The 21,351-nt window shown below is 29.7% G+C and overlaps 5 protein-coding genes across 6 annotated transcripts in view; 3 read left to right on the top strand and 2 right to left on the bottom strand.

The window, feature by feature from the left end:
• The first annotated feature begins 371 nt into the window (after nucleotides 1-371).
• LOC111684037 (UDP-galactose translocator) lies at nucleotides 372-4,502 on the top strand. Its single transcript, XM_023446153.2, has 3 exons — nucleotides 372-437; nucleotides 522-641; nucleotides 3,278-4,502. Exons 1-3 carry the CDS (start codon nucleotides 425-427, stop codon nucleotides 4,213-4,215), a joined length of 1,071 nt encoding a protein of 356 aa, XP_023301921.2. The 5' UTR covers nucleotides 372-424; the 3' UTR covers nucleotides 4,216-4,502.
• Nucleotides 4,503-4,765: 263 nt separating this feature from the next.
• LOC111684039 (inosine triphosphate pyrophosphatase) lies at nucleotides 4,766-5,599 on the bottom strand. Its single transcript, XM_023446157.2, has 2 exons — nucleotides 5,273-5,599; nucleotides 4,766-5,216 (listed from the first exon to the last, which is right to left on the bottom strand). Exons 1-2 carry the CDS (start codon nucleotides 5,508-5,510, stop codon nucleotides 4,891-4,893), a joined length of 564 nt encoding a protein of 187 aa, XP_023301925.2. The 5' UTR covers nucleotides 5,511-5,599; the 3' UTR covers nucleotides 4,766-4,890.
• Nucleotides 5,600-7,141: 1,542 nt separating this feature from the next.
• On the top strand, nucleotides 7,142-11,973 carry LOC111684036 (transmembrane protein 104 homolog). 2 transcript variants are annotated; one of them, XM_023446152.2, is made up of 5 exons: nucleotides 7,142-7,566; nucleotides 7,630-7,824; nucleotides 7,959-8,275; nucleotides 10,264-10,508; nucleotides 10,579-11,973. In XM_023446152.2, the coding sequence occupies exons 1-5, from the start codon at nucleotides 7,489-7,491 to the stop codon at nucleotides 11,355-11,357; spliced, it is 1,614 nt and encodes a 537-aa protein (XP_023301920.2). In that variant the 5' UTR covers nucleotides 7,142-7,488; the 3' UTR covers nucleotides 11,358-11,973. The 2 variants fall into 2 exon arrangements, with proteins under 2 accessions (XP_023301920.2, XP_023301919.2); XM_023446151.2 differs by having other exon boundaries at nucleotides 7,144-7,566; nucleotides 7,630-7,845.
• Nucleotides 11,974-15,062: 3,089 nt separating this feature from the next.
• Nucleotides 15,063-17,404, bottom strand: LOC111684035 (UBX domain-containing protein 7). Its single transcript, XM_023446150.2, has 2 exons — nucleotides 16,540-17,404; nucleotides 15,063-16,349 (listed from the first exon to the last, which is right to left on the bottom strand). Exons 1-2 carry the CDS (start codon nucleotides 17,245-17,247, stop codon nucleotides 15,495-15,497), a joined length of 1,563 nt encoding a protein of 520 aa, XP_023301918.2. The 5' UTR covers nucleotides 17,248-17,404; the 3' UTR covers nucleotides 15,063-15,494.
• A 1,190-nt stretch (nucleotides 17,405-18,594) lies between these two features.
• Nucleotides 18,595-21,351, top strand: part of LOC111689444 (UHRF1-binding protein 1-like) — a 44,884-nt gene continuing 42,127 nt past the window's right edge. The window contains exon 1 of the mRNA XM_046948168.1: nucleotides 18,595-19,205. Within this exon, the coding sequence (XP_046804124.1) occupies nucleotides 19,162-19,205 (44 nt within the window). The 5' untranslated portion in view covers nucleotides 18,595-19,161. The remainder of the gene's footprint in view (nucleotides 19,206-21,351) is intronic.

Below are 21,351 nucleotides of genomic sequence, written 5' to 3'. Positions count from 1 at the left end.
TTTTGAACAATTTGTAAAACTCCATTTGCCAACCCTGTAAAACACTGTGTTTTTGTATTTCCTTCTTTTTCCACCAATTTCAATTTTTGTGTGTGTGCTTTTTTTTGTTTTGTTTTTTTGTTTACGTGGATGTTACTAAAAAAAAAAGAGTTGTTGAAGTAGCACGTCAAAAAGAGTAAAGTGGTTGAATAAAGTGGAAGTACAATAGAATATTGCTTTTTCAACCTTTTATTTTATTAAAATAACTTTAAATTTTATTTAGTTTAATAAACGAAAATATTTAACATAATTTATAAAATGTTTATTTTATAAATAATTAAAATAACATAAACTAAAACGATAAATTATCTAAAACAAACTTTAAGTAAAAGAAGAGTGTGTGTGAGTGTGTTTGAGACTGCGGAAGAATTTTATTTTAGACAAAATGAATATTCACAGTAAGTTTGTGATTAAATATTTAGAAAATTTTATTATTGTTTAATAAAAATATAATAAATTGTGTATTTTGTTTCTATTTACAGTGAATGCTAATCATTTAAAATATATTAGTTTAATTACATTAACTTTACAAAATGCTATTTTGGGTTTATCCATGCGTTATGCCCGCACCAGACCGGGTGATATTTTTCTAAGTTCAACGGGTGAGTACCTACATATATATTGTTAGTTGAATGCGGAGGGAGTAAAGTGTTGACATCAACACTTGCTGTTTGGATTGAATGTATGTTTTAAAGGTGCTACTTAAAAAAGTTTAATATAGGTATTTAGTTTAACTTATCTTTGGTTAATGAGAAGCTTTTTTTTGGACATTCTGAAGAGGATAGTTTGACATATCGCTAGAAATGATATTAAATTTATAAGTTTGGTTTGAATTTGATTTTGAAATTACATTTTGAATAGTGATCTTGATATAAAGTACTCAACAAAAAGTGATCAATTAATTACGAAAGGAATGTCTAATAGAAGACTGTTATTTTTTAGTTACCAATCTCTTCTCCATCATTTTTACGACTAGTAAATCATGTAGATCAAGCAGAAACTGAGAGAAGATAGTACATTTTACCGACACTGCAGGGTTAAGTAGCCAGACAAAGAATTCTTGTATAAATTATAGAACATTTACGGATTGTAATATAATTGTAATATAATTTTTAAAACAAAGACCAATAACATAAGATAATTTTACTTTTTTTCAAATATTATTCCTAAGATCATAAATACTCCAAAAAAACCTCATTTATTGACACTTATAAAAAATTCATCAATGCCAAAGTATATAAATGTTCTATTCGGTAAATTCTGTTTTGTATTTATTCAAGTACATACAGTGAATCAATTAAGTAATTTGCCTATGTAAAATTTTATAAATTTTAAGAAAAAACTTTATCTGAACAATTATTTACAGCAAAATAAAACTATTTATATAGTTTGTTGTATTTTTTAAAGAATATCTTATATTTTAATTTTCTACCATAAAATATAAAATCGTGATATTATTTTACGAAATTTTTGATAAAATGAGAAAGTATTGTTAATTTTTTAGGTCAATAAAGTATTTTTATTTTTATAACTCCTATATATTAGAATAGTATTTTAGAACGACATTTCTTAACTGATTTATTATCCTATATACCTATAAGAATTTATCAATATTTGGCTTCTCTCTGAGTCTGAGTATGGAGACATCACCATATACCACTATAGAACTATTACATGATAAAATCCTCATTTTCAACCTCATATTTTAAATGCTTTATTTTATGAATAAGATACAGTAGGCGTATTAGGATCTGGATAGTTATTCTTGATTTAGGTTCCAAATATTTATAAGTGTATGTATTAGCTGAAAATTTTTGCTTTTGTTGACCTTAGGGTATGATAACCACGTCTATTTTAAAATATCTAAATTAGGTATTTTCCTGTACTACACGACAATTTACTTTACATTGGTTCCAAGCATCCTAAGGTCTGTTTTGAGGTCTAAATTAAAACATAGTGTTCCTCCAAGTTCGTATATGGATTTTGGAGAAGATAAATCAGGAGTTCAATGGTTTTCCATGGATACAAGTCCTTCCCTTTGGCAGTTAAAGATTTTGAAGCACCACTCAGTGCGTTTTTTTTTTTTAAATTTTTTGGATCATTTCATCAATTATTCTATTTAATATTTTTTTATGTTATTGATTAAGCATCTCATTATATTTCATTGATTTACACTTGTTCTAGAAATCTATTGCCACATTGTCATCATTTAAACATTTTTAAGGCAAATAACATCACATTTTTACACAATGAGGATATGATTTTTGCAAATTACAATTGAAAAATACTTAACACTCGTCCTTTTAACAATAAAACAATAAATTCCAAAAACGAATTAAAACATAATTTGAAAAAACCCAACGAAATTCTCAATATGCAAAATACTTTATTGACTTGCAAATTCTGATGAAGAATAATAAAATGCAACAACAAATGCACCAAAATTTCTATTTTAATATTTTTTTCTTGGTTTTCCCATTTTACACAATCTCTATTTTTAATTAGAAAACATAAATTTACTTTTTACATGTTTTTTCCAATTTTATTTATGAACAAAAATCTAAATTTTCTTAAAAAAAGTTGGGCAAAAAACTTAGTTGATTCACTGTATACGTTTTATTCGCTAAATTCTGTTTTGTATTTATTCAAGTACATATGGTTTTTTTCTGCAAATATTTATTTAAAAACGTGTTTTATTTTCAACATTGTTAGACGAATCTCTATGTACTTGATATCTTTTTATTTCTTTTAAAGAAAAATTGTACAATACTTTTTGTTATCTACTATTTTTTTTTTTTATTTAGCATTGATAAATTTATATGATATCTTTGGTTTCTTTACAAGCACTTAAAGTTAAGTGTATTTTTTAATTATTTTTCCATAAAATATTACTGTTTTTTTTTTTAATTTTTTATACTGATGTTAAAGAAAATTTTCAGTGAAAAATAATTTAGTATTTTTTACAAAATTTTTTTTTTAAATTTTATTTTATAGAAAATTTTTTGCGATTTTTTTTTAGGAAATTTTAGATAAATTAAATTTTTTTCTAATTTTGCTTATAAAATATTAATACTGATCTTTTAAATTACTTTTCAATTAGTAATTTAGTCTTTATTTATTTTATACAAAAATTTCTCAAATTTTTTTCAATTTCTTTAGAAAATTTTAATATTTTATTTATAAAATTTAAAATTTAACTTTTTCTTTAACATTTCTTATTTATTATACTCTATTTTAGCCGTTCTCATGTCCGAAGTGGTTAAACTTATCACCTGTCTCTTTCTCGTTTTCAATGAAGAGGGTAAAGATGTACAAAAATTCCTTAAATCTCTACACAAAACTATTATTGCCAATCCCATGGATACACTTAAAGTTTGTGTACCCTCTTTGGTGTATATTGTACAAAACAATCTACTTTATGTATCGGCCTCACATTTAGATGCAGCCACCTATCAAGTGACATATCAATTGAAAATTCTAACAACCGCCATGTTTGCTGTAGTGATCTTACGTAAAAAACTATTAACCACACAATGGGGAGCTTTGGTATTACTGCTGGTTGGTGTTATACTCGTACAATTGGCACAAACGGTAACTGAAGGTGCAACAGCAGCAGCAGGAGCAGCAGCCTCTTCTACTAGCGGACCAGAACAGAAACCTTTATTGGGTTTATTAGCAGCTTTAGGTGCTTGTTTCCTATCCGGTTTTGCTGGTATTTACTTTGAAAAGATTCTTAAGGGTGCCGATATCTCAGTGTGGATGCGTAATGTTCAATTATCTTTGTTGAGCATACCATTTGGTACCATTACCTGTTTCGTTAGTGACTATACTAAGATATTCGATCAAGGTTTCTTTTTCGGTTATGATTTATTCATTTGGTACTTAATATTCCTACAAGCAGGCGGTGGTTTAATTGTTGCTGTTGTAGTCAAATATGCCGATAATATCTTAAAAGGTTTTGCCACCTCTTTGGCCATTATCATCTCCTGTGTGGCTTCTATTTATATATTCAACTTTAATTTAACTTTACAATTTACTTTTGGTGCCGCATTGGTCATTGCTTCGATATTTTTATACGGTTATGATCCTAAGAAGACCACTAACTCAGCAGGACCCATTAAAATTGTTACCAACTCTCATCTACCTCATCCAGATGAGGAAAAACTTTTACCTTAAATTCATTACTCTAATGTGTGTAATATGTATGTGTTTCTAATATTTAAGCAATTTTATTTTTTCGTCTAGATTTTACAGTATTTATGAAAATATAAGCCTTCATCACACACTACATAATGTCTTAAGTAAATTTATAAAAATGTAATAAATCTCAAATTATTTTATGTGTACAATTTGTGGAGAAAAAAAACGAAAAAACTTACAATTTTTACTATGTACATACGGATGTTGTGTATTAAAATGCCAAGTAATAAAAAAAATTTAATTTTTATTTATTCAGAAAAAAATATGTGTTTTTGTTGCCTATAGAAATATTTGTCTAAATTTTTCTTTTTAAAGAAAAGTTTTTATTAGTTGTCTTTTATAGAATTTTTAATTTTTAAACAATAATTTATCAAAAATAAATGGATTTGGTTTTATTTCTTCATTTATTGTATTCAAAATACAATTTTAATTAAAAACAAGTATGAATTTATAGTCGGACATTGCCGACCAGCGTGCGCACAAGGTTTACATGGACACAGAGACAGACGGACGGACAGATGGAAATAGCTAAATCGACTCAGAAAGTGATTCTGAGTGATTCTGAATATTTTTGGGTGTTACAAACTTCAGCACAAACGCATAATACCCTTCCCACTATAGTGGTGTAGGATATAAAAATAAACTTAAAATCTACTTCGTAACACCAAAATGCTTTTGGAAAGCATCCAATGCTCTAAATCTATGAGAAATCTTATTCTTTTCCTCTTTAGGCAATTCAGCATAAGTCAAATCATAGCCAGTAGGCTGGAAAATAGGATCCCAACCAAAATCACGACTACCGCGTGGCTCGACAATACTACCCTCTATAATGCCCTGAAATATTATAGGTTCCGAGTCTTGGCCCTCAGAAAAAGCTAAAGTACACACCGCTTTAGCGGATTTATCCGACCAACCGGCCAATAGATTGTGTAAACCTTCTGGTTGAAGTTTTTCCAAAAACCATTTGATATAGGGACCTATAATAATAACATATAAGTTTGTAATTTTTCAAAAACAATTTGTTAACACTTACCGGGAAATCCCTTAAGGCTATTAAAACATAGACATGTATCTTCTACCAACACGGGACCATCCACCTGGCGTGCGGCTTCTTTGCATTTCTTAACAGCAATTTCTTCTATTTCGCCCTGCAGTTCGGGTAAATCGATTTTCTTGGATATTACTGGACGTGGAAAGTTGGGACCCAAGATGGCTACTAATTCTTCTAGTTTTTTAGCATTTCCGGTAACAAATGTTATGGGTTTTGACATGATTTTTAATAACTTTAGGAACACACTTTATCATTAGAAATAAATAGAAAACAACGGCACGAAACAGCCGGTTGGGGAAAAAAGAGAAAATTTAGAAAGAGAATTAAAAAATAGTAGTAATATGACAAAAACACAGGGTTGTAATTTTATGTATTATAAAAATAACTTTATATTTTTATTTATTTAACGTCGTAAAATTATATTTTTTATAAAAATGTTATTAATTATCTTCAAAGAAAATTTTCGATATATTTTCTTTTTATAGAGACAATTAGGGTTCTACAGTTAAAACGAAAAGTCGACTTTTTGTATTTAGTTAAAAGTCGAATTTCCGACTTTTTTTCATTAAATCCAAAGACGACTTTTAGACTTTTAGTATATTATAAATAGTCGACTTTTTTCCGACTATTTTAGAGTTTTTGACTTTTTTCCACTTTTTAAAATCTTCGAATATTTATGACTTTTTTCTACTGTTTTCGAGTTTTCGACTTTTTACGACGTTTCGACTTTCTTCGACTTTTTTCGACTCATCGACTTTTCGATTTTTTATTAACAAAGTCGACTTTTCGACTTTTTTCATAGACGATAGTCGACTTTTGATTGCTCGATTATTCGAAAGTCGATCTATAGAACCTAGGGTTGTACAGTTGAAACAAAAACTTGATTCCTGTCGACGATTTTCGACCATTTCAGACTTGTCGACGATTTTCGACTTTTTTTCGATTACCAACAATTTTTGACTGTTTGACTATTTTTGACTTTTTTCTACTATTTTCGGCTTTTTTCGACATTTCGACTATTTTCGACTTTTTCCAACCCTTTTCGACTTTTTAACTTTTTTCACAGACGATAGTCGATTTTTTTCGAACAAAATAGTCGACTTCGACTTTGTTCGATTATTCGAAAGTCGATTTATAGAACCCTTTATTTGGTTTTAAAATCTTTGACTATTTATGACTTTTCTATTTTTTACGACGTTTCGATTTTTTCGACATTCTTCGACTTTTTTCGACTCATCGACTTTTATTCGACTTTTTGACTTTTTTCATAGACGATAGTCGATTTTGACCTTTCGACTTTTGATTGTTCGATTATCCGAAAGTCGATCTATAAAACCTAGGGTTCTATAGTTGAAACAAAAAGTTGATTCCTGTCGACTATGTTCGACCATTTCAGACTTGTCGACGAGATTCGACTTTTTTCGATTATCAACAATTTTCGACTGTTTGACTGTTTTTGGCTTTTTTCGACTTTTCGGCTTTTTCCGATTTTTTTCGACTATTTTCGACTTTTTCTGACATTTCGACTTTTTCCGACTTTTAGACTTTTATTACAGACGATAGTCGAGTTATCAACTTTTCGACTTTTTTCGACAAAAAGTCGCTTGTTCGATTATTTGAAAGTCGATTTATAGAACCCTAGTTGTTATTCCTATTTTAACTCTTTTTCCTTTTTATTTTGGCAACTCTGTTAATTAAGATATCGATAACACACATAAATGACATCTCTAAAATGCAATAGAAGATACAAATAATGAAAAAGAACAAAAGAGATATAAATAACACACAACAAAAACTGATGTAAATAAAAACAGTAAGCAAAGAAGAAGAAGAAGACAAAATGCAAAAACAATTTCTATACCATTACTAAAATAACAAAGAAAAATCGGCGAAATACAAAAAAAAAAGATTGTGAAAAAAATTTCACTACAGAACTACGACAGCAGCGATAAGCTAGTCCAGATTACAGCGGGCAAACCAAATAGAGCTGTGGACGTAAAACACAATTGCAAACGCACAAAAGGCAAAAAAAAAGAAGGAAAAATATATACGGGCAATGGTCATGAAGGAAAGTTGAAAATATCAAAACGCATTTATCTTTTAGAAATAGTGAATCACTAGCAGCAGCCCATAACTATCTCCACAGAGTGAAAATATTAAATATATAATAATAAGAGGACTGTGTGGCAAGTGTTAAAATGCCTGAAAATATACGAACAACTACCCGCAGCTCATTAAATGGTGTTAATAGCAACAATGCTACCTATTCCACCTGGGTAAGAAGTTTAGTTTCAATAGAGTTAATAACACTAATACTAATTAATTGCTTTCTCCTGTAGGTGGGTTTTATATTCATCTTCAATTTGATAGTGGGCACTGGTGCTCTTACTTTGCCCGGTGTTTTTGCTAAAGCTGGCTGGTTTCTTTCCCTGATTATAATCATTCTATTGGCCATTATATCCTATATAACGGTGACTTTCGTTATTGAAGCCATGGCCGCCGCCAATGCAGTGAAAACGTGGCAAAATTTACAGGTTCTTAAACGTAGTTACGATGTAGGCACCCTGTTCCCAATTTCAAATACACAAAACGAAAATTTTTAATTTTAAGCATAGCAACACAAAACCTAATTAATTTAAAACTTTTATCATTTTTTTTTCTTTTAAAGTTTGATTCCCGCGAAGATTTACCCTCAGCTTCGGCTTCTGTAGATGAAGCTGATTTTGATACAGATGATCCCTCGGCCTCGTTATTACCACCCAGTCATGATGCTACCGCACGTCTGGAACGTATGCCCCTCTATGCTCATGGCTCCACTTTGGTCTACTATAAACTAGATGACAAATTTGAATTGGGTGAAATGGCTACATTGTTTTTCAATGATTTCGGTCGAGTATTCTTTTATCTCTGCATTTCTATTTATCTGTATGGTGATTTGAGCATTTATTCAGCTGCTGTTGCCAAAAGTTTGCGTGATTTGTTTTGGTAAGTAAATATACTGCCGAGTTATGGAAGTGTTTGTTATTGTTTTTGTTTTTTTTATTAATTATATATGTTATCTTCGTCATGGAGTTTATTGTGTGTACAAGTGTTTGAAAGAAATATTTTGAAAGTTGGTCTAGAAATTTAAGAAACTCCAGGGAAATGTGTATAATAATAGACTAGGTCATTGCTTTCAATTATATCAGACTTACTACTTATGTTTGGGATATGGTAGCATCAATTTGGAAAGTAAATTTAATCGTATCCAAATTGTCTTCAAATGTTTTTGTTTACCTAAATCTAAAACTTAATATATAAAATATCCAAAAACCTAATTTGTGTAGATGGAATAATATGGCTTTTAATTAGCACTTTTTATACTAACTATATAAGTGTGAAAAACTCATTAAAATTTAAAAACATCATTAAAAATGTAAAAAGATATTTAGTTTCATTAAAATGTGTGATTTTTTTGAAACTAGAAAAGTAGTAAACTTTTCATGATTTTAAACAAATTTCTATATTTTTAAATAATAGAAATTATTCTAAATAAAAATAATTGATGATATGATTAAATTATTTTTTAGCAAGTTGTGTTTGCAATAATTAAAGCTAATTAATACAGTTTGACAAAATTCAGTTTTTAACAAATTAGTAACACTACACTTATATTTTAAGATGTTCTTGTTTTTACAAATGCATTCTACCTTTGTTTTATGGTAATTTATGCACAAGGATTTTCCATGTTAAATACATCTGCTTTTAGTAAAGCCATTAGGCATAATTCAGGTAAAAGATTTTAGCTAATGATTATTTAGTACAAAGGGATTAGGACATGTAAAATATTTCTTAACATTTCTCCATAAACGCCATAAAAACATTGAATCTAAACTAAACTAGAACTGAACTAGAATTGAACTAGAACTAAACTAGAACTGAACTAGAACTGAACTAGAACTGAACTAGAACTGAACTAGAACTGAACTAGAACTGAACTAGAACTGAACTAGAACTGAACTAGAACTGAACTAGAACTGAACTAGAACTGAACTAGAACTAAACTAGAACTGAACTAGAACTGAACTAGAACTGAACTAGAACTCAACTAGAACTGAACTAGAACTAAACTAGAACTGAAATAGAACTGAACTAGAACTGAACTAGAACTTGAACTGAACTTGAACTGAACTAGAACTGAACTAAAACTGAACTAGAACTGAACTAGAACTGAACTAAAACTGAACTAGAACAGAACTAGAACTGAACTAGAACAAAATTAGAACTAAACTATAACTTAACTAGAACAGAACTAAAAATAATCTGGAACTGAACTAAAATTCAAGTCGATTTGTTTCGATTAAAAATTAAACTCGTTTCTCTAAAAAACAACTTTAGATTTAAATTTGCTATTATTTATTTTAACATTATATTTCTCTTAAGAGTTCAATTACATTTATTCGTATTCAAACAAATTATTTTTTAATTATTTGTTAATAAAAATATTCCAAGGTCAAAAGACACATGTTTTAAACAAATTGGTTTTTAGGGAACATATTTTTATTATCATTTTAAGCGAACCAATCAATTGTTCTGTTTTGGTAGCGGTGGAATGATAAAAGAAAATAAATCAGTGAGACGATGAAATTGAAAGCAGTAAATAAATTATGTAATTATTTTTTACAATAAACAGAATGGAAGCGCGACTAAAAAATTCGTTTACATTTACTGTTCTACAATAAGCAATTAATATATTAATTAAAAAACAAAAAAGGAAATTAATTAAACATTTTAATTTAAAATTAACCTGAACTAAGACAACAAGGACGAAACTAGATCTGTACTGGAACTGAACTAAAATTGTATTAGAATTAAGTAAGAACTGAACTGGAACTCAACAAGAACAGGAAATGAACAACAACTGATCAAGAACTGAACCAAAATTGAATCAGAACTTTAAATTTATAATATTTCTTTTGTAATCTCATTTTTAGTGATCATCAAAATCCCAACAATTTTACCGATCATGATCTCAATATTGATGCATTAAATTTGATTGCGACCAGTAATGACACCGATGATGCCGTACAACAATGTTGGAAAACTCATAATCTTACACGTCTTGATGTGTATCGCTTATTTCTCGTTGGATTCACTGTCATCTTTGGACCATTTGTTGCATTTAGTGTACAAAAAACAAAATATTTACAAATTATTACCGTCATCTTTAGATGGTGTGGTAAGTGAGAGTAATTATTATAAAGATTTCTACACGATTTATTGTTATATACTTTCCATTTAATTTACAGCTTTCATATTCATGATCTCTATTGCCTTGAAATTGCTTATAACAGAAGGTGCCAAAGGTCATCCCGTATCAATGAATATTTATGGTGTGCCCGCTTTGTTTGGTGCTTGCGTTTATTCCTTTATGTGCCATCATTCGTTGCCAAGTCTGCTGGCTCCCATACGTGATAAACTGGCTGTACGTCGTATATTGTGTGCTGATTACATAGTGATCTGTTTGTTTTATATATTGCTGGCCATGACTGGTATCTTTGCTTTTGAACGTTTACAAGATTTGTATACATTGAATTTTATACCAGACCAAACAGATGACCACAGTTTTAAGGCCGAACTGCTGGTGGTGATAGATTACTTTTTGGCATTATTTCCAGTGTTTACTTTATCGGCCAGTTTTCCTATTATAGCCATAACGTTGCGTAATAATTTGCAAACTTTATTCTTAGATATGACACGTTTTGAGTCATATAATTTCTTTGTGAGACGCATTTCATTTCCACTTATGGCGATAGTGCCACCTTTTACCATCACTTACTTTACAGAGAATTTAACTAGTCTAGTGGCATTTACGGGCAGTTATGCAGGAGCCGGTATACAATATATAATACCAATTGCTTTGGTATATTACGCCCGCAATACTTGTCGTGAACTGTTGGGCAGTGGTGTGGTCAATGATTACCAAAGTCCTTTTCGCAGTATATACTGGTTGGCATTCGTTTTAATGTGGGCTTTGGGTTGCATTAGTCTAGTTACTTTAAATTTCTTTTTAGATACTAAGTCTTAAAGTTTTTTTCTTCTAATCTTAAGTAAGTCTTCCTCTATTTACAGGTTTTTAAACCTTTTTAGAAAAATGTTAAAAAAAAAATGTTTTAATCCTGAAATATTTTTAAAAACTGTTCATGTGCTCAATTGAAGAAAAAAGCTTAAACAAATTAAACCCTCCATTTGAAATTATCTCTTAAATACAAAATACTTCCTAGAAACATTTTATTTTGTTTTTTTTACATAAAATGTCATTATTATTAGATTCTTAAAGTAAAACATAATAAAAATGAAACAATTTTAATAGTTTTTAAGAAGCTCAATTTTAGATTATTTTTATACATACTTACATATTATATACATTATCTATATACTTATATATATATATTTATATATATCTTTAAATTTAGTTTTAAAACTAAACAAAGAAAACACAAATACCTAAATTAGAACTGAAAACTAACTGAATTATTATATGGCGTTTCTCCCAAATGAACCAACCAACCATAACATAAAAATGAATCAAGCAACTATTAAAAATTTTAAAGAATTTTATTTTTTAAAGAATAAATCCTGTATATATATTTTTAAATGTTGAAAATATGAAAAATAAATATATTTTAAATACAAAAAATTACAAAAAAAACTTTTTACTTAAGTGAAACAAAATTGTTTATCCTGTTATGTTTAACTAGAACTTACCCAGCAAAAAATGCGAGGAAAAAGAAGTGGAATTTTCACCACAAATAACATACTTGAAGTACTTCCAATTTTGGTGCAAAATCTATGAATTTTACATTTGTTGTTCATTTTTGACAACTATGAACTACATCTAATCTTATTCATAGATGCAATAAAAATCCGATATATTTGGATGTCAAAAATCAACCGAATTCGTTCAATGGCATGCTTATGTTGTTGTTGTTGTAGCAGCTGGCTGGGTTGACAATCCTTGGTCGTTGTTCGTTGAACTCTGAGTCGTTCCGGTGCGAAGAACCGATTGTCGTGGAAACGTATGTTTATGTTGTTGTTGTTGTAACAGCTCGACTGTGGCCGATAGTTCTTTCCTGGGGAAAAAAACTTTCGTTGATACAGCTGTCGCTGGGTTGACAATCTTTGGCCGAGTATGACTCGGGTCGTTCCGGAGCGAAGATCCAATTGTCGACATGCTTATGTTAATTTCATTGGTTTTTCACCAAAGTTTGATGTACTTCGAATATGTTATTTGTAGTGACTTTTCTACATCTCTTTCCTCATTTTTAACTGGGTTTTCATTTGTAAGGAAATATTTGGTTTATAAAAGCGAAAAATATATAATCGCATTTTTAAGATGTCGTTTGTAAAGTATGACATCAATTATTTTTTGCGGGGTAACTGAAAGAACTATTATAGAACTAAGCTAAATTTAACTAGAACTAAACACGAAATAAATTAGAATGGAACTAAATCTGGACTAAAACTGAACTAGAATTAAAAAAAGAACTAAACTAGAACTGAACTAGAAACTAAATTACAACTGAACTAGAACTGAATCAGAAATGAGCTAGAACTGAAATTGAATTGAAATTGAACAGAACTGAACTAGAACTGAACTACTACTGAATTAAAACTGAACTACAACAGAATTAAAACTGAACATAAACTGAACTAGAACTGACCCAGAAAAGAACTAAACTAGAACTGAAGCTGAACTTTAAGAGTACTAGAACTGATCAAGAACTAAACTAGAACTACTATTGAACTAAACTACAACTGAACAAGAACTGATCAAGGAACGAACTAGAACTAAACTAGAACTGAACTTAACTAGAACTTAACTAGAACTGACCCAGAACAGAACTAAACTAGAACTGAACTAAAGCTGAACTTTAAGTGTACTAGAACTGATCAAGAACTTAACTAGAACTACTATTGAACTAAACTACAACTGAACTAGAACTGAACTAGTACTGAACTAGAACTGAACTAGAATTGAACTAGAACTTAACTAGAACTGAACTAGAACTGAACTAGAACTGAACTAAAACTAAACTAGAACTGAACTAGAACTGAACTAGAACTAAACTAGAACTGAGCTAGAACTGAACTAGAATTGAACTAAAACTAAACTAGAAGTGTACTAGAACTGAACTAGAACTGAACTAAAACTGAACTAGAACTGAACTAGAACTGAACTAGAACTGAACTAGAACTGAACTAGTACTGAGCTAGAACTAAACTAGAACTGAACTAAAACCATAATAGAACTGAACTAGAACTAAACTAGAACTGAACTAAAACCGAACAAGAAGTGTACTAGAACTGAACTAGAACAGTACTAGAACTACTATTGAACTACTATTGAACTAAACTACAACTGAACTAGAACTGAACTAGTACTGAACTAGAACTGAACTAGAATTGAACTAGAACTTAACTAGAACTGAACTAGAACTGAACTAGAACTGAACTAGAACTGAACTAGAACTGAACTAGAACTGAACTAGAACTGAACTAGAACTGAACTAGAACTGAACTAGAACTGAACTAGAACTGAACTAGAACTGAACTAGAACTGAACTAGAACTGAACTAGAACTGAACTAGAACTGAACTAGAACTGAACTAAAACTAAACTAGAACTGAACTAGAACTAAACTAGAACTGAGCTAGAACTGAACTAGAACTGAACTAAAATTGAACTAAAACTGAACTAGAAGTGTACTAGAACTGAACTAGAACTGAACTAAAACTGAACTAGAACTGAACTAGAACTGAACTAGAACTGAACTAGAACTGAACTAGAACTGAACTAGTACTAAGCTAGAACTAAACTAGAATTGAACTAAAACCATATTAGAACTGAACTAGAACTAAACTAGAACTGAACTAAAACCGAACAAGAAGTGTACTAGAACTGAACTAGAACAGTACTAGAACAGAACAGAACTAGAACAGAACTAGAACAGAACTAGAACAGAACTAGAACAGAACTAGAACAGAACTAGAACAGAACTAGAACAGAACTAAAACAGAAATAAAACTGAACTGGAACTGAACTAGAGCGGAACTAGAATTGAAACTAGAACTGACCTATAATTGAACTAAATCCGAACTAGTACTAGAACTAGAAAAAGAACAGAATTTTAACTGAACTAGAACTCAACAAAAACTGAACTAGAACTGAACTAGAACTGAACTAGAACTGAACTGGAACTGAACTGGAACTGAACTGGAACTGAGCTAGAGCGGAACTAGAACTGAACTATAACTGAAATAGAACTGAACTATTTCATAACTAGATCAAAACTAGAACTGAAGTAGAATTAAACTAGAACTAAAATAGATCTTTAACAGAAATTAAAATGAACAAAATTGAAGTAAAACTGAACTGAATTAGAATTAAACAAGATCTTAACTGAATTAGAAATAAACTAAATCTGAACTAGAACTGAACAAGTGCTGACCTAAAACCAAACTAGAACTGAACTAGATCTGAAATAGAAAGCAGAATTGAACTAGAACTAAACTAAAAGAGAAAAAGAACTAAACTGGAATTAAACAGAAACAGAACCAACATAAATCTGAATTAGAGCTGAACTAGAATTGAAATGGAAGTGAACTAGAATCGATATAAAACTGAAATATAGCTATTATTTATCAAAAACTAAATTTTTCTTTGAACAATCGAACGAATTTTAACATCAAATCATCAAATAAAGCTTAAATGAAACACTTTTTTTTTGTTATTAATGTTTGGAATTTTTACCTTAACATGGACTTAATTAAATGTTTATTTTTCTCATTTTTTTCTTAAAGAATTATAATAATAATATTGTTGTTTGTTTTATTGTATATCAAAGTGAACATCTACAATAAATTATGCTTCCAGAAATCATTGATATGGAAGGCAAACAATCATAAACATACACAAAGAAATAGGAAAAATACTAAAAAAGACAAATATTTATAGAAAATAATTAAAATTAAACAAAAAAATTAGTGAAAAATATATAATGAAAATAGGAAAATAAACAAGAAGTCTTAAGGACGACTCTATCGTCTATGAGACAAAAGAAAATAATAATAATAATAATAAAGTTATAGAAAACAATGATTGTAACAAAGGACAACGTTAAATGTGTGAGTGATTAAAAGAGAGAGAGATTGAGTGTGTTTTTTTAGTCATCTAAAGTGATGTGTAAATTGGCAGAAGGATGTAAACCGAATTCCTTTAATGTACTGTCATTATTTTCGGCTTCCAGAGTTTTACGTGGAAAAGCACAAATCAATTTGTAACCACATTTTGGAATATGAGAATGACATTGTGTGATATAAGAGCGCAACACTTCCAATTTCGTATCGGAAGGCCAACGTAATTGAACAACTTCATCGGCGCCCGCGGCATTGATAAGTCTTAATTTAAGCATGGTGAGTTCGTCTTTATTCGAACCCAATTGTTCTTCATAAGATGTGCGTTCACAGGCACTTTTGGTGTCATCCTCAACAAATTCTTCAACACTGCCAAAATCACTGGCCGCATCGTCATCAGCCAATTCGGCATTACTGGCCGAACCATTCGATTTGCGTTGTTTGGCAGCTGCACCACCATTTTCTTGCATTGAATTGCGTATGGCTAAAGCAATTTGTTCCTCTTCGGATAGTTCCATAATTTTGTTACGTTTCTTGGGATTACCTTTATTTGTATGGGAAGAACTACTGGCATTTGAGTTGCCATCATCCTCATCGATATTGAATTTGCTACCACCAGCCTCTTCACCGTCACTGTCCAGACAAATGGACGTTGCCGTACGTTTACTGGAGGTTGAGGGTCCCATATCATCTTCCAATTCTTGACTAAAGTCCTTGTGATCGATTAGAAACTGTTTTAAATCATTGAGTATAGTAGATTGTTTCGGATTTGAACTTTTCCATATCTCCTCACCGGTTCGAGGATCAATGACACATAAATACGGCAGCTTGGCACAGTGGTAAAAAGCCACAAATCGGCGACCTTCGGAAGAATCAGAATCAACCTGAAATTTTAACGAAATTAGAAAACTATCTGGAGTTTTAAGATAAGAGAACAGAACGAGTACATTTTTCCATACTTTGCAAAAAATAAATATTTGAAAAAAAGGAAAATAGGTTTTCTATTGATTTTTCAAAAACTAAATTTTTTTCCAATACTCCAAAGTATTTTTGTTCTATACAATCTTTACCAACCTGCCACAATAGAAATTGTCTTTTCATCAGCTTTCGCAACGCCTTATCTGGCCAAACATCACGATTCAACAGCTGCGAATCAAAACTATCGCTCTGTACATTCACCAGCAACCACTGTTTCAGGGCTTCTGCACGGGAACGTGCCGCCTGAAAGGTGCCAGCATATGCTATGTCGGTCGGTGGACGATATAGATCTTCCAAGCGACTCTTTTTAGGCTCAGACGCTTGAGCTGCTGTAACCATATCAGCAGCACGATTTCGTCTTGAACTGGCACGACTATTCGATGCCGTTTCATATAAATTATTCAAAGCCACATAACTGCCAGAAGCCTGTAGTTGTTCTTCCATCAAAGCTCCCTCTCGGGCAAAATCTCGCAAAGGACAAACCTTAACACGTCTACTGGCACTGCGTGCTAAACGTCCTGTAGGCGGTGGTGGTGCGGCAGCATAAAAATTATCATCTTCTGGACCAATCAATTGTTCACGTATGGGTGCTATAGGTGCGCGCACACCATCATCATCATCGATTAGGGGCAAATTAGCCTCAGCATCTTCTGTGGCAGTGGCAACACCACCACCCTCAAAAAATAATGCTACAGCAGCTTCGACATCATTGTTGCATGCTGCCAACAAATGCTTGGCTTCTGCTTCATTAGTTCCTGTTACTTCACAGACACTTTGCACCAATTCATCTGGCGTTTGGGACATGTTATAATCCCGTTTTAAAATAGTATTTGAAGTGTTTTGAAAATTTCTCTGTAGTAGAAAATAGAATTTTCAAATTTGTTTTACCAATAAAAAATCTTTTTTTTTTGTCTTTTTCGTTTTTGCTTTGCGTTTTCCGTTATTTGACAGCTGTATTGAATTTTGCTCTTAAATTGTTTTGTTTGGCTCTCTTCTATTTTCTGTTTGTTGTTTGCAAACTGTATGCAGGGTTGTAAAATTAAGGAGTTTGTTTATGTTAAGTGAAGTTAAGAAGAACGTTAAAAAGTAATACACTGAGATAAATAAGCGATTAATTAGTAAGTTAAATAGATAGATAAATAGATAGATAGATAGATAGATAGATAGATAGATAGATAGATAGATAGATAGATAGATAGATAGATAGATAGATAGATAGATAGATAGGAAGATAGAAAGAAAGATAGATAGATAGATAGATAGATAGATAGATAGATAGATAGATAGATAGATAGATAGATAGATAGATAGATAGATAGATAGATAGATAGATAGATAGATAGATAGATAGATAGATAGATAGATAGATAGATAGATAGATAGATAGATAGATAGATAGATAGATAGATAGATAGATAGATAGATAAATAGATAAACAGATAAACAGATAAATAGATAGCTAGCTAGATAGATAGGTATGTAGATAGATAGATAGATAGATAGATAGATAGATAGATAGATAATTAGATAGATAGATAGATAGATAGATAGATAGATAGATAGATAGATAGATAGATAGATAGATAAATAGATAGGTAAATTGATAGTTAAATAGATAGTTAAATAGTTAGTCAGTTAGTTATTTGGTTAGTTAGTTAGTTACTTAGTTAGTTACACAGTTAGTTTTTTATATCAATTAGTTAATTACCCTCTTTAAAACTACAGCTCTGATGTTGATTATAAACAGATAAAAATAAAATATTAAACCAAAACAAAAACAAATAAATGTCACTACTAAGTAAAGGTTAATGAGCTTTTTCTCCGTTTTCGCCTTTCTCTTATTCTATGCTCTTTTATGGTACATTTGCAAACGTCAACATAAATAAATGAAATCACAAACAGGAGGTGGCCAAATATTTGAAAATAAAAATTTTATATAAAAAAATCTGTTTTTCAACAGTTTATGCAATAAAATAAAACTTTTTTATTACAAAAAATTAATATAATTACATTATCAATGTTTATAAATATAAAAACTTACAACTATTTAGTTTTTTACCATATATTAAAACTTATTTTACTTTGAATTAAAATCAGCTGTCAAATAGAAATGTTATTGCTTTTGCCAATAAGAGAAAAAAGAACAATTGTGTTTAGTTATTCGAAGAGAACGGTTCGTGTAACGGATAGATAGAGCAGCAAGTGTAGATGAAAAAACGAATAAAAAAGTTCTTGTGCAAAAATTCTTTGTGTAATACAATTATTTACACAAATATGCTTTAAAAATTATAAAAAAGCTATAAAAAAAGAAAATTACTACTATAAATATAACAAAAATATAAAATTACTTAAGATAAGAAATTAAAGAATACACAAAAATGGCTTGAATGCAAAAGTTAAAAATCAAATTAAAAAAAGAAAAAATTGATAATAATGTAAGAAATTGTGTGTGCAAGTAAATGAGTGTAATAGAAAGCAACAAAAATACCAACACAGCAACTTTAAATAGGTACAACAAATTAATATAAATAAAATATAAATTCCTTTAAATATTTTTGTGTAGTAATTTCTGCTGTAAATTTTTTTAAAAGATAATCTAAAGTGTAAATTAAAAACAGCAAAAAATCAAAGCTCAATGTTATTTCTTTAAACACAAACACACACTCACATATTCTAGGCGTTTTGGAAAAAAATTTGCAATAAAGAAAATATTTAAAAATGGTTTCTCTTATCAAAAATCAACTACTTAAACATTTATCCATGTAAGTATAATAATTATTATTGTAAATGAATTTAAAAGAAAATTGCATTTTTGTTTGAATAATAAAAAAACAACCAAAACATATTTTAATGACAATCTACTGGTAGTAAAATTTTTTTTTCTTTTTGTTGCTGCTTGTTGTTGTTTCAAAAGAAAAATTGATTTTTCTCATTGTAAAGAGAATCAAAAGCAAAAGTTGACAGTGGCATGAGTAACTTAGTCACAAAAAAGGGTAAATTACAAAGAAAGGTGTTGTTTTGTGAGATTGTTTTTATAATAAAAATATAAATTTTAAGAAAAAACAAAATTGAAATTGTAAAAAAATAGATTTTGAATAAAATAAATGCTATACGCACAATTGGGACGAACGACGAATTTTTCGGAACGAATTTTCGTCATCAGATATAGAACACACTAAAATATATGAAAATACGCACAATCAGGGCGTATGACGAAATTCGCCGTACGTAACGCACTGTGCGATAGGTTTATTTCTATTTCTTACGCAGACAAACGACGAATTAATTGGGGAATATTGTTTTAAGACCAATTCTGGAAGCACGAATTTTCTGAAATTTGGCGGTTGTGAGTACAGCTAAAAGGCAATGCAATATTATATTCGAATATTCGAAATTATATTCGAAAATTCGAAATTATGTTCGAAAAAATTTTTAAGCTGTTAAAATAATCTCAAAATTGGGGATATTCACAAAAATATAATTTTAGTTCTATTCAAGATCAATTTTTTTACATTTTCTAATTTCGAAATAATGTTCGAATAAATTTTAAAGCTGTTAAAATTATCTCAAAGTCGTGGAGATTTACAAAAATATAATTTTTATTCCTTTTGCTTACTTTTTCCAATTTCGAACAAACAAATATTGAAACGAATTCGCAGTATGAATAATTTGATTGTGTTCCATTCGACGAATTTACGCAACCAATTTTTTTCGACTAATTCGTCGTGCTTTACGAAATTCGTCCCAAAAGTCGTTTATTTACAAATTTTACTTGAATATTGTTAATGTTTGGCAGAAAAATTTATGTGGTTTACTGATTAGTCTCTTCCCTTCACTATTGATTATATTAACTAAAATCTATTGACCAAGTCTTTTGATTAATCTATTTGCTACTTTATTAAAGAATTTATGGATAAATTTGTTGACTTAACTTACGGTTTAATTTATTGAATTATCTATTTGTTATCCTTTGTATTAGTATCTTGATTAGTTTAGGTACTAGACTACTGATTGGTCTATGGACTAGTAAATTTATCAGCCAATAAACTGTATTAGTCTATGAATAGTCTAATACTAGGATATAACTAAGTTTTCTATTATTTATTCTTTTTACTAGAATCTTGATTAGTTTTGGTACTAGACTATTGATTGGTCTAAGAACTAGTCAATTTATCAGTCTATAGACTGTACTAGTCTAAGAATATTCTATTACTGGTATATAATTAAGTTGTATATTATTTATCCTTTATACTAGCATATTGATTAGTTAAAGAACTAGACTACTGATTGGTCTATGAACTAGTCAATTGATCAGTCAATAGGCTGGAGTAGTCTATGAATAGTCTATTACTAGTATATAATTAAGATTCTATCTTTTGACTTGATTTTCTTGATAAAGAATAGTCTGTTCGATTGTCTATGGACCAGTCTATGAAGTAATATATTCATCCCTATCACCAATCATCATTTTACGTGAAATATTTTCCCTTTTCACTTTTTTCGTTTACTAACTTTTTTGTCTTAAAAAAAATTCCCCTGTTGTAAAATTTAATGATGGAATTTTGTAAACATTGCACAGCTGTTCGATACAAATTCAACTATTGTGAATGAATTGTTGACAACAAGTTCATGATTTGCAATTTTCACTTCGAGGGAAATAAAAATTTTAAGGGAACAAAATTTTCACTTTTATTGGCGATGGGGGTGTTGAGTAGTTCAATTCGATAGCCTAGATTTGTCTCTGTATAATGGACCATGGAGTTGTTCCTAGGTTGAATATTTTAGAAAATTAAAAAAACTACAATTTATGAGATAAAAAGTACTAAAAAGTTGTCTCTTAAAGGATCTTATTCAATGAGGACCGTGTATGTTTAATAATCATGTGTTTTCAGTTCATATTAAAGAACA

This window comes from Lucilia cuprina, chromosome 2, assembly GCF_022045245.1.
Source record: "Lucilia cuprina isolate Lc7/37 chromosome 2, ASM2204524v1, whole genome shotgun sequence".
NCBI lineage: Eukaryota > Metazoa > Arthropoda > Insecta > Diptera > Calliphoridae > Lucilia > Lucilia cuprina.
The sequence above is the reverse complement of the archived record's forward strand: the minus strand, read 5'-3'. Positions and strand labels throughout refer to the sequence as shown.